We start from the raw sequence: 12,432 nt of genomic DNA, 5'->3' as shown, positions 1-12,432 counted from the left end.
ACCCAAAAGACACTCTGGGTGCTGGAGATGAGCTGGAGAGGGCACTGCTTGCTTGGGATGGCAGCTGCTATCACGTGATCGTGCATGTGAAGTAGGTCTGTGTTTCTGGTGGGGCTTAGTGGAAAAAAAAAAAATTACACCCCCCCCCCCATTTCCTTACTTTCTTTTGGAAGAATGAATTTCTGCTGAAACAGCATTTTCCAGCCCTGGTAACTTGCTTAACTTCACCACAGTGATCACAGGAGATGAGTTTCACAATCCTTCCTTGGCTGGACCTGGCTGGCTCAGTGGCCAGCTCATCAGTCTTCCCTCTCTTTAGAATAACCCTGGATGAAAGGGACAATGGATGAGAGACACAGAAAAGCCTCTTTTCTCTTCTCCCCAGGATAATCTAGCTCTAATTCCTCAAGAGGGGCAGCTTTGGGCCGTTTTAAACTTAGGTTATTGTTGCTCAAGCCTCAACTGGTTTGCAAGTCCCAGCAGTGGCACTTACTAGAAAGAAATTGCTAAAACCTTTTTATCTGAACACAGTGACAACAAAATCTCCACCAACCAAAGATCCTATAAATCACCTCACTTTCAATTCACAAAACATTCTAATTAAGCTTTTGTTTTCCATTTAAGCAAACAAAGCCCAAAATTACTACACTACAAGTAGTATGAAACACTACTTGTAGTCTAGAAAACAGAAATTTAGACTTATGTATTCCAAGGTCATTGTCACAGCTTCACAATAATTTGCTTTGATGTCACTACTTAAAAGGCCTTCATTTAAATTTAAATTGTTGTTTGCTAGAAACATTTTGAGTTCAATCACTTGAACCAATGTAAACATTTTTAAGGAAAAAAAACATTATTTGCTTAATTTACAAGTGTTAATTTGGTCAATTTGTACCCTTAATTATGATCAGGTTCAAAGACAAGTTTAAAGGCATAGATTTTAGCATACAGTTTTCATGTCATTTTCAATAAATTTACTGAAAATAAATTAACAGACTAAATACTGGGCAATTACTTTTAACTGTTTTGGTTATATTAGTCCTTTATTTTTGGTGCACTGGACTTTTTAGATAAAGTTTGAAAAATATTTAGCAGCAGAATTCTATTGAGCATTTATTCTCACTGAAACATAAGCATGCAGATTTTATGATTTCAAGATTTCTTCTGCTTACAATAGCCGAGATATAAATGCAACCTAAATGTCCACAGAGAGGTGAATGGATAATGAAGATGTGGTAGATAACTACATTGGAATATCACTCAGCCATAAAAAAAGAATGATATCTTGCCATTTGTGACAACATGGATGGCTCTATAGGGTATTATGCTAAGTGAAAGAAGTCAGAGAAAGACAAATACTATATGATTTCACTTACATGTGAAATCTAAAAACAAACTACAACAAAAACAGACTTATAGATACAGAGAACAAACAAGCAGTTGCCAGAGAGGAAGGAGGGTAGGAAGGTGGGGGGAAATGTGTGAAGGGGATTAAGAGGTACTGACTTATAGTTATAAAAGAAGTCAGAGGGATGTAATTATAGCATAGAGAATATAATCAATAATATTGTAATAACTTTGGTGACAGATGGTCACTACTTATTGTGATAAGTAGTATCATAATGCATATGTGTCAAATCACACTGTTGTACATCTAAAACGAATATAATGTATACTTCAATTAAAAAAAAAAAGAGGCGTTCCTTGGTGATATATCGCGTTAAGGAGCTGGCATTGTCACTTCTGTGGCTCAGGTCACAGCTGTGGCATGGATTTGATCCCTGACCCCGGAACTTCTGCATACCATGGGTATTGCCAAAAAAAAAAAAAGAAGAGAAGATTTCTTTTGTTGCCTAGATGGTATATTATATGAAGGTTAATTAGGAAATATTCCTGGTATTTCACATTGTGGCTCAGCAGTAATGAATCCAACTAGGAACCGTGAGAATGCAGGTTCAATCCCTGGTCTGGCCTCACTCAGTGTGTCAAGGATCCGGCATTGCCATGGGCTGTGGTGTAGGTCGCAGACGTGGCTCGTAGCTTGGATCTGGCGTTGCTGTGGCTGTGACGTAGGCTAGCAGCTGTAGCTCCAGTTCAACGCCCAGCCATATGCCATGGGTGCATTGCTAAAAAGCAAAAAAAAAAAAAAAAAAGGCAGTATTCCAGGGTCAGAGGGAGGGATGTTTACAGAAGGAATTGTAGGACCCTAATTTTAATTTTAAGTCAGCATTCTTGTCTGGATAGTGTCTCTTACCAGGAAGACCATGCGATTTGCAAATTGGAAAACGACTCTGGTTTTATGAGAAAGTATTTATATAAGGTGGGCATTCTTCCCAGAGAGTCACTTTTAGTCAAACTTAGTTGAAACAATTTTTGATGTGTGATGCTTCTGGTGTTAATATTTAATAAAAATAAATGCATTGTTTTAAATTAACTTGGCAAGACTTTCCCTCCACCCCTGAGAAAAGTCACTCACATAGATGAAATGCAAACTCAGGTGACTTCCCAAAACAATAGTCATTTTAATTATGGTATTTTATGCTGAGCTTCCCACTGAACCTAATATTCTCTAAATCATCTTTGTTTTGTGTGTTCGTTTTTCAATATGGCTTCTCATAGAGAGGATATTTCCTTTATTTACTTCAGACTAAGTAGGGATGTTTGCCAATTCTTTAATTTCTGTGTCAGTGTCAATGGAGGGGTGATCATTTGGATAACCTCAAAGTCCCTTCTAGTTCTCATAATATTGTTAAGGTGTTTTGTTTGTTTTCTATTTTATTTATCTTAGGATTAGTTTTAAGCAGGGCTTCTCAAACTTTTATTTGCATATGAATCACCTGGGAATCATTAAAATGCAGCTTCTGATTCAGCAGGTCTCAGATGGGGTGTTAGATTCCGTAGTTTTAACAGGCTTCCGGGTGATGCTGATGCTGCCGGTCCAAGGACCATGTCTTAATCAGCAAGGGTTTAAAGCATAGTCAGTTTCTTTGCGTATATAACATTATGCTGTGGGGAAGGAGAGGACCAGAATAGAGGTATATTGGTATTTCTCCTGGGTAACTCCTGAAGAGGTGGAAGGGAAACATAATGGCAGTACCAAACTTATCTTGCCCCCACAAAATTTAAGTCATTTTTAATCACTCACTTTATCAAATCACTTCAAAAATTCAATATAGTTTTTTGTAGAAATAACTTTTTTCATATTCATTAATAAATCTATATCTATATTTGAAAATTTTGTATAATTGGTATAAGCTAGTTTAAAGACACAGCTTATATGATGAATATAACATTGAAGTTTTGCAGTCATATTCCACATATTCATGCATGCTGTATACCCATATCTATGTCTTTGTCTATATCCATACCTATATATTAGAGTAATAAGATCAACTAGCATGAATTTGGGAACAAGCACAATTGACATGATAAATGTAGCATAAGCATAAAGAGTAACTCAATGGCAATTATCAGGTTTGCCTTATGCATATAATAATGTGCTTTGCAAAAAAGTTGGAGAATATGGATTAATGTTTAAGTCATGCTCGGTAAAAGAGCTACTGTTAAAAAGTAAAACAAGGAGATGAGAGAAAATGGGGAGATCATTTTAAAGGAGGTATTCAGGAAGAGCCTCTCTGAGTAAGTGATTGGTAAGGTGAAATCTAAAAGAGGGTCCCTGGCTGTTCAAAAGCCTGGGGAAAGAGTGGGTTAAAAGCAAGGGAAACTACCAAGTACAAAGCTCAGAGATGAAAATGAGTTTTTCAAGGAAATCAAGCTAGGCTTGAAGCAACTGTAGCAGTGAGTCAGAGGGCAGCAGTGTGATGTAAGATTGGTGTAGGAGAGATCAAAATCATTTAGGGTTTTATAGGACAAAAAAAGGATTTGGGATTTTATTCTAAGAGCAAAGTTTTTTGGGTTTTCTTGTTTGTTTTTTAATCAGCATGGCTGCTGTGTGGAATTACATAGATTTTTTTTAATTAGTTAATAACAAACATTAAAGATCTTATTCCACTATGTACACTATCCATGTACTTACTCTAGAACTGTTAGCATTTAATATAAATTATATATATTACTCCCTTTATAAATACATCTTTGAATTTAAAAAGCTCTTGCTATTTTGGCTTAATATTTATTAAGACTAAAACAGATTTGTGGGAGAAATATCTTTGTTAGATTAGTGTTTCAAGACACTGCTTTGCTCAATGTACCTCATGAAGTTACAAAAATGTGATACCTTTTTCTTGGTTTTATGCTGGGTTTTGGTTGGTTGGTTGATTTTGCCGAAGTATACTTGCTGAACAAGGTCCTCAACCATTTTTCTAGTTCATATTGGTTAAGTTTGGTTAAGGTCACATTTGTTAGTTCACATTGACACTAAACATTTCAATGGAATCTAATGGTTGTGTTTTTATGCAGAGTAAAAGCAGGAGTTGTAAATTCAAAGTGTTAGAAGGACTGGCCAGTAATGGTGTGAATGAAACCTAGTGTAAGATCCAAGGGAGAGAGTGGGCTTGTGGACAAACAGAATATATGCTGCCACTAAATGCATACAAATTCAAAATTTTTAAAAATTTTGGGCGGGTCAAATAAAACTTATCTGTAGGTTCAGCTGGCCCACAGGCCTGATTTGGGTCCCTTGTCCAAAGATACTTAAAGCTTCAAGATAAAACTTTGACAAAATTAATGGGAGTGGGATGGGAGGAGATATGTGATTCTAGAGATTTCAATACTCTAATTTCTGTTTCTTAAATAGATGGGGATCTTTTTCTCTGATGATTGTATACGTAAAATGATGAAATAATTTTGTGTATAGGTTTACCTGAAGATATGAATATTCTGTTAATAGAGGACAGTTGTGTGTACCCTTATAGATCTGGTTAAGAACTGATATACATATATGAAAAATATTAGCATATTAAATATCAATTTATAATTTATTATTTAATATTATATTGTTTAATAATTCTATTTATTATTTTAAATATATCCATTTCCTTAAAATGAATTAGTTCTTGACCATAGAGCCTTCTTGACAAAAGACTGATGAGAAAAGCAAGCTCCAACCAGATTTCTGGAGATTAGCTGGCACTATAAAGCAGTGTAAGTCTGACATATTTTTTGTGTGAAGACTGAGATATAACAGATAATTCAGTTTCTCTGCCACAGTAGGTTGTTGCACATAATTATCCTTAGGCCTCATCACACCTAAGAGAATGGCCTGACACACCACAGGAAATTAGGTTCTGTGTGCTTAGTTAATGTCCCATCACAGCATGGAAAAGCCAGAAGCTTTGCAAGCTGTGATTATATTAAGGTTCTTTCTTTAAAATGTTCTGCCTTTAGAATTCTGAGTAGTTGAAAAGTCATACACAAATCACTCTTGGACTAGCCTACCTTCACCTGAGATTCACTTCGGCTTCTATCTTATCAAATCATCCTAAATTAGAAGGCTTAGGATATCAGCAAATATTAAAACATATTTTTGATATCGGTAATGTAAGGAAAGGGCTATAAGCAGGCACTGATTAAAGCTGATCATTTATTTCCAAAAAGCAAGCACTGCCCAAGAAAAATAAGCCCTAAGGAGGCATTTGACAATCAGTGTTTAACCTCACCATGTTCAACTATTGTTATTATGAATGATTTTGTGATTTCATTTATAGTCTCTCTATATTTGGGAAAAGGCAGGATGCCAGGGCTGTAACCAACATTCATGCAGTAAAACAGATGATTCAGACCATGCCTGCACTAGAAATGAGAGAAACTATTCCATTTACCAGAGTAAAGGAGATAACTTGTGTTACCTGTTTATAAGTTATTATTTTTTTTTGTTAATGGCTCATTTGTTCTGTGTGGAATCTAAATCCTTTTAGGGGGGATTTCTGTGCTCTTTATGGGATTTTTTTTTTTTTCCTGCTCAAACTGACAGAATGTTTTGTTCTTCTCACCTGCCAACTTTGCTACAGCGAACATAAAAATGAGTAAGACAGTCCATGTTCAAGTTCCTGGTCTATTACAAGTGAGAGTCAGGGGTTGAGGGTAAAAGTAAAACAGTGCATTGCAATATAACAAGTGCTGTCAGCAATGAAGACACTGTACATGTAGGGTATTCCTGGGATACAGAGAAGAGTTCTCTGTGAGGAATATAAACAAAAGGAAGCCTAACATCTGAGTATCCAAGATCTTGCTAATGATACCTACTATTGAAAAACATGGTTGGTGTACATAATATATAGTCATTTCAAGTGTGGAACTACATAGACAATGAACTAAAAAAGGTATTTCCATCCATTCCTGTAATTTTAGACTTGCCTTTTTCATTTAAAAGATGTACTTAGGCCCCATGGATTTCTCAATAGGTAACTTTTGAATGACACATTCATTAAAAATAAACATTAGATACTAAACTCAGCCTTAATTTTATATCCTTTTTATTTAGTCTGCATCAAACAATGCAGAGATGTGACTACAACAAACAGTGTAACATTGAATAGTTTTCAGTTAGAGCCTTTCAGTGAAAGCTTTGGGATAAAACAACTACAATTTCAAAGCAATCAAGCCAACTCTGAATTAGTATTAACCAGAACGATTACACACAGGTTAAGAGTTAACCCCTCCAGAGGAGAAGCATGTAGAAAACATGGGAAGTTAACAGTGTGAACAACAATAAAACAGGAGTAAAAGAGGTTGCAGGAAACATCCTAGGGAAGAAAACTTCATAAAAAGAGTGCATTATCCACTTAAGATGTAAAAACTTGACAAAAGGAAAATAATTCAATTTCTAAGTCTCAGCTTTTTTTCCCCTCTTAACTAGATATTATTTCTTCTCCAGAGTCAATATCACCTGGTTATCTGGGTATTTATACTTCTATTAATTACTACTTGTTCTATCATACAAATTTTTAAGTCTCCATATCCTCTAGGCCTAAGAACAAATGAAGCAGTAGCTCTGAAGGAACTGTGATAAGCCCCACCTTCCTACACATTTTTAAATGTCTCATAGGTATGCATATTAGGACTAAAAAGCTTTATTACTTGTAAAAGAAAAGTGAGTAATAACCAACTCAGCACAGTTCAGGCTTTAAGAGTATCTCTACCTATCTGGGCCTCAATTATTCTGTTAAGATGGTGACAAAAAAGTAGATTTTTGAAAGAAGAAAACCAAAAGGCATTTTAATGTTGCTGAGACTAAGATTTTAACTCCTGATTCTGGCTGACCAGATGGATACCATCTGTGTATGGAAGCTAGTTACCAGGAAACTAACACTGCATGAAGTCCCCCACTATTTATGAAAAGCCCAATGTTGTGTATAATTCATCCAGAACAACTGGTCCCTAGACTCCAGTTTTGGGGAAGGATGTGAGAGAATTATTCAGATTCACATTTAGACCTTAAAAGACTGAGAAATAGGAAGGTACTGAGAGATACAGAGTCTCATCAGAGCAGAATTAAATAACTTGTTGACCCTAGAACTGTCCCAGCAAAATCATCAAGCCCAGGGCCTGGCCAAAATATTGCTCAAAGGGTGGGATAAATGAAATACCACACCAGATGCACTCTTTGATTTTTCAGGTAGCACAGCTTCAGAAAAAACAATTCCAATACCACAAGATGAGACTCAGCTGGTTAGCTCTAATGTTCTGAAGTAATGCCAAACACTGAAACAATGCTTAACCTAATACAGCATTCTGTTGACCCCAAAATAGGATTTTGTATTTTAAATGGCTTAACAAAAAATATTATCTTGTAATTTTGAGGTAAACTTCATTTTCTTATACAACTAAACATCTTAAACTATCTTAGTACATTAACATTTTAACAGATTATCTTTTTATCTTTATGTGCAGTTTTCACATTGTTTTACTAAGAATTTTAAAAATGTAGTTAACACATTGTAGACATTTTTCAATAATGCTGTATATTCTTTGTAATCTTATTGGTATAATATAACCATGTTTAGTTATTTTTGTGTATTTACAATGAATTGAAGTGAATAGACCCACTCCCACCTCCCCCTATCCCACAATTACAAAAAGGAAAAAAGAAAAAAAGAGAAAGAAAGAAACAAGGGATGAGATTAGGGTCCGGGAGGAAGGAAACCCTAATCATTCAAGTGAGGGGATGCAGAAGTCAGCTTTTTGCACCCACCCATTCTCTATATTACAGAAAACTTTTCTGGGATTACTGCCAAATATGTTCTAAAAATCTTTCAAGAAGCTCCAGTGGATTTCTGGATTTGCTCCTTTAAAATCAAGATACTCTGCCTTTGCTCAGGAGGCAGCATGGCAATTTGATCTGCAGTCAGTTGCAGAACCTGCATGATCAAAGCTGCCTTTTCTTGATCCTGTGGAGTTACTTGGCTCTGCCCAGGACTAAAACTGCTAGCCTGGCCTCCACCTTGCTTGCCTGGCCCTTGAATGCCAGCTCCTTGCATACCTGCTCCCTGCATACCAGCTCCTTGCATACCTGCCCCCTGCATGCCAGCGCCTTGCATACCTGCCCCCTGCATGCTAGCACCTTGCATACCTGCCCCCTGCATGCCAGCTCCAGGATTTCCCACCCCTGAAATACTTGGGACTTGTCTGGGTCCCTGAGGACCACCTGCCCCAATATTGATGGGACCAGGACCCTGGATTCCGCCGCTCATAGGGCCTCTCGAACTGGGGCCGGGGCCTCTCATCTCCATTCCTCTTGCATCCATGCCTCTTGCTTCCATTCCTCTGGTTTCCAATGCACAGGTCTCCATTCCTCTTCTCTCCATTACTCGTGTCTCTAAGACCTCAGTTTCCATGGCTCGAGCCTCCATTCCTCGAGAATCTCTACTACCTCTACCATCCATAGGAAGACCCCTTTGATCTATCATGGGTCCTCTGGGCTCTCCAATGAGCAGTCTGGGATCTGCTAATGGCCCTCCCCTCATTTCATGTGAGGAAGGGCCACGGCTGTCATGACCAGAGGCATGGTGCATTGGAGGACCCTGATGAGGTGGCCCAAGGTAGCCTCTGGGCTCTACTTCTCCAGTGACTGAAAGCAAAGTCCCTCCACGCGGGTCATTTGGAGCATCTCCTAACAGTCCTCGAGGAGGTAGGCCACCAGGAGCCATGGGTCCACGAGGCATAGGAGCTCTAGGATCCGAAATCTGCATCTGCCCTCGCTCTAAGGGCACTGGACCAACCCCTGGCATTCCAACTTGGGGCTGCATGGCTCCGCCAGGAGTTAAGGAACCAGGGCCAGGACCAGGAACTGCAGCTGGAATTGGCCCTGGGGCTGGAATTCCACCCTGGATAGGGGTCTGCATCAGAGGAGGGATGTCTTTCACAGGTCTTCTGGCCAAATGCTGAGGCTGAGGGGCTGGAGGATTCTGCTGGTTCAGCAGAACATTAGGTCCTGGGCAGAGTCCAGGGCCAGGGCCAGGGCCAGGGCCCGGGCCAGGGCCAGAGACAGGTTGAGATTTGCCTGGGATGAGTGGTGTGACATGTATTTTGCGATGCAAAATTTTCAGAGCAATCTCTGGATCCATGATTCTCATCACTACTTGTGCCTGCAACAGCGCATAAGCCAGCTGAGGGTTCTGAAGTAACATATTTCGAGCTTCCTGGTGACTGTTTTGGACACAAAGCTTCATCTGCTTCATCAGCTCAAACATCTGCTCCGGGGGGAGACTAGCGACTGCCCTGGTAATTGATTCGGGGGCGTCTTCTGGATCGATGGGGTCTCCATAGGGAGAGTCAATGATGGGGGCTGCAGGCCCCAAGCTCTTTAACTCCTCCTTGTTCTTTTCGCTGGCAGCATTGTCCACCCGAAGCGCTCTCCCGCTGAACTCCCGCCCATTAAGGTTCCGCATGGCACTAAGCGCGGTCTCCTGGTCTTGGTATTCACAGAAGCCATAACCCTTAGGTTTTCCCGTCTCTCTATCGTATACCAGCCGGAAACTCACAACAGAACCAACCTCGGAGAAAATGTCCTTTAACTGCTCCTCAGTTGCCTCATACGGAATGTTCCCCACGAACACGGAACGCAGTGATCGATCCATTGCCGGGTCTCTCACCGCCAAACTCGACATGATTCCGGCTGTGCACACACGCCGGAGAGCGGATTCTTCCAAGAGTCGTCCTCTGGCGACCCACACTTCCGCTGAGCAACGGAAGCGGTTTTCAGAATCCGGGCGGAAACAGCAGTACTCTGCTGAAATAGTTCCGCTAGTCCGTGGCACTTACACCTCTGCGTTCCACTAACTAAATTAACGTTTTCTGCCCCTGGACCTTCACTGAGGCGCGAGATTCCCTTCTCACCTCTTATTTTTACAGACTTTGCACCGCGCGGTACCAACTCGGCCAGGAAAAGCTTAGTGCGGGAGGACCATAGTAAAGATGGCCGCGTAGACTTCACCATGGTAACGAGGAGCGGCCGCCTACCGTGACGTCAGGGGCGGTTTTGCTTCCGTTTGCCCGGCGGGAAACCGCTAACTGAAAGCGACTAAGGCGGTGTGTTCTTTCTGATACAAGTATTTCCAAATAGCAGTATTATAGTGTAATTAAGCTATATTTAAAATCACAGTACAGACAACGAGGGAAGAGTGTAGTCGTGTTTCAAAGCAAATTTGGGATTTGCTTCTTAAAATACAAAGTAATATTTCCGTTTTAGAAGAGCATTTTTGGAAAATACACAGAAATGCAAGCCAAAAGCGTGCGCCAGCTCCATCCCCACCCCCATCTCATAGCTTCAGGGTACCGCTGTGGATAGGTGTCTGCCCTTACAAGTTTCTCTTTGTACAAGCACTCGGCAGTCGAACTATATTCATGATAATATTTTTTATTAATAACATTAACCAGTATTACTATTAATATTTCTGGCTACAGAGTATAAATTAAATTTAACCATTCTTATACTGGGAGGCATTTAGATTGGTTCTGATTATTATAAACTGATGCAATGATTTCACTTCTATTATGATAGGGGAGCTTTTATAATGATAAAAATTTATTAAATTTAAAAATTATTTTCGGTTAAAATTTAGCATTCTAATTGATATGTACTATACTTGTAAAATGAGTGCAAGATTTTGAAAACTATAAAAACAAAAATATTTTTTATTGTTTCCATGTTGAAGTGATATTTTAACGCATTAGATTAAATAAGATATATTTTAACATAGGTATCACTCCATTTTTTAAATGTGGTTATTTAGAAAAATTAAAATTACTTATACAGATTGTTGCATGTCTGAGGACTGTATTGTTTCAGCCTAAGCTTTATTAACTCTTAAGCAGAGAATCATCTTATTCTATATGTGCCTTTTGAGAGGATTATGAAACTTTGCTTCATCAAACAATTGTGTTACAGGGACTTCTGTTGTAGCTCAGCAATTATGAACCCGAGGATGTGAGTTCAGTCTCTGGCCTTTCTTCGTGTGTTAGGGATCTGGCATTGCCATGAGCTGTGGCATAGTTGGCAGACACGACTCAGATCTGGCATTGCTGTTGCTGTGGCTGTGTGGTAGGCTGGCAGCTCCAGCTCCCAATCTACCCCTAGCCTGGGAACTTCCATATACTACAGGTGTGGCTCCGAAAAAAGCAAAAAAAAAAGCAAAAAAAAAAATGTTATGTCTCTTGGGTATCATAGTTCAATGCATAGATATAAAATGAGTATGAGGGTTTAGCTACAAAGCATCCATTTACCTTGCCAAGTGTTTTGTTCATTTGTTTATTTTAGGGCCACACCTGTGGCATATGGAAGTTCCCAGGCTAGGGGTAGATTGGGAGCCGGAGCTGCAGGCCTGCACCACAGCCACAGCAACGCCATATCTGAACCTTGTTTGCAACCTACACCACACCTCACAGCAATGCCAGATCCTTTAACCTGCTGGGTGAACCCAGAAATCGAACCTGCATCTTCACGGATACTACTCAGGTTCTTAACCTGCTGAGCGACAACAGGAACTCCTACCTTCAAGTGTGTTAATAGTTCTTTAAAATAACCTTGGACATAGTGTAGCCAAATCCTGGCCTCTACACCAGCACTGAATTGAATCTTGGAGACAGAGTTTTGGATGAAGCAGAAAAGAACAGTTTTATTGCTTTGCCAGGCAAAGGGGGCAGCAGCTGGCTAATGCCTTCAAGATCGTGTCCCACCCTGGAGAGGGTAGTGAAGAGTCTTAGAGTAATTGTTCAAGGGGCAGAGTCTGATCAGACATTCTTCTGATTGGTAGTTGGTGAGGTAATTGCCTAGCCTGAAGTTGCCATCCTCCACCTGAGTGTATGTATTCTTCCTAAAGAAACAACCTAGGGACCTGTGTGTCAGGCCTTTATCTATATCTTTCAGGGAATTGTGAGTTTGGTGATTCTGCTATGTGGCAGATTTACCATCTAAATTTTTACCAGTTTGGGGAGTTCTCATTGTGGCTCAGCAGAAAGGAATCTGATTAGCAT

General features: G+C 39.6%; 2 protein-coding genes across 2 annotated transcripts in view; one reads left to right on the top strand and one right to left on the bottom strand.

Annotated features, from left to right (window-relative positions):
- PRKG1 (protein kinase cGMP-dependent 1) overlaps positions 1 to 12,432 on the top strand; it is a 1,143,802-nt gene that overhangs the window by 594,926 nt on the left and 536,444 nt on the right. The window lies entirely within an intron of this gene.
- On the bottom strand, positions 6,418 to 10,165 carry CSTF2T (cleavage stimulation factor subunit 2 tau variant). Its single transcript, XM_047759867.1, has one exon. The coding sequence runs from the start codon at positions 10,065 to 10,067 to the stop codon at positions 8,214 to 8,216; it is 1,854 nt and encodes a 617-aa protein (XP_047615823.1). The 5' UTR covers positions 10,068 to 10,165; the 3' UTR covers positions 6,418 to 8,213.

This window comes from Phacochoerus africanus, chromosome 15 (genome assembly GCF_016906955.1).
Source record: "Phacochoerus africanus isolate WHEZ1 chromosome 15, ROS_Pafr_v1, whole genome shotgun sequence".
Lineage (NCBI taxonomy): Eukaryota > Metazoa > Chordata > Mammalia > Artiodactyla > Suidae > Phacochoerus > Phacochoerus africanus.
The sequence above is the reverse complement of the archived record's forward strand: the minus strand, read 5'-3'. Positions and strand labels throughout refer to the sequence as shown.

Excerpts from the sequence above, each read along its gene's own strand:
- CSTF2T (XM_047759867.1), bottom strand. The coding sequence starts at position 10,067 with ATGTCGAGTTTGGCGGTGAGAGACCCGGCAATGGATCGATCACTGCGT.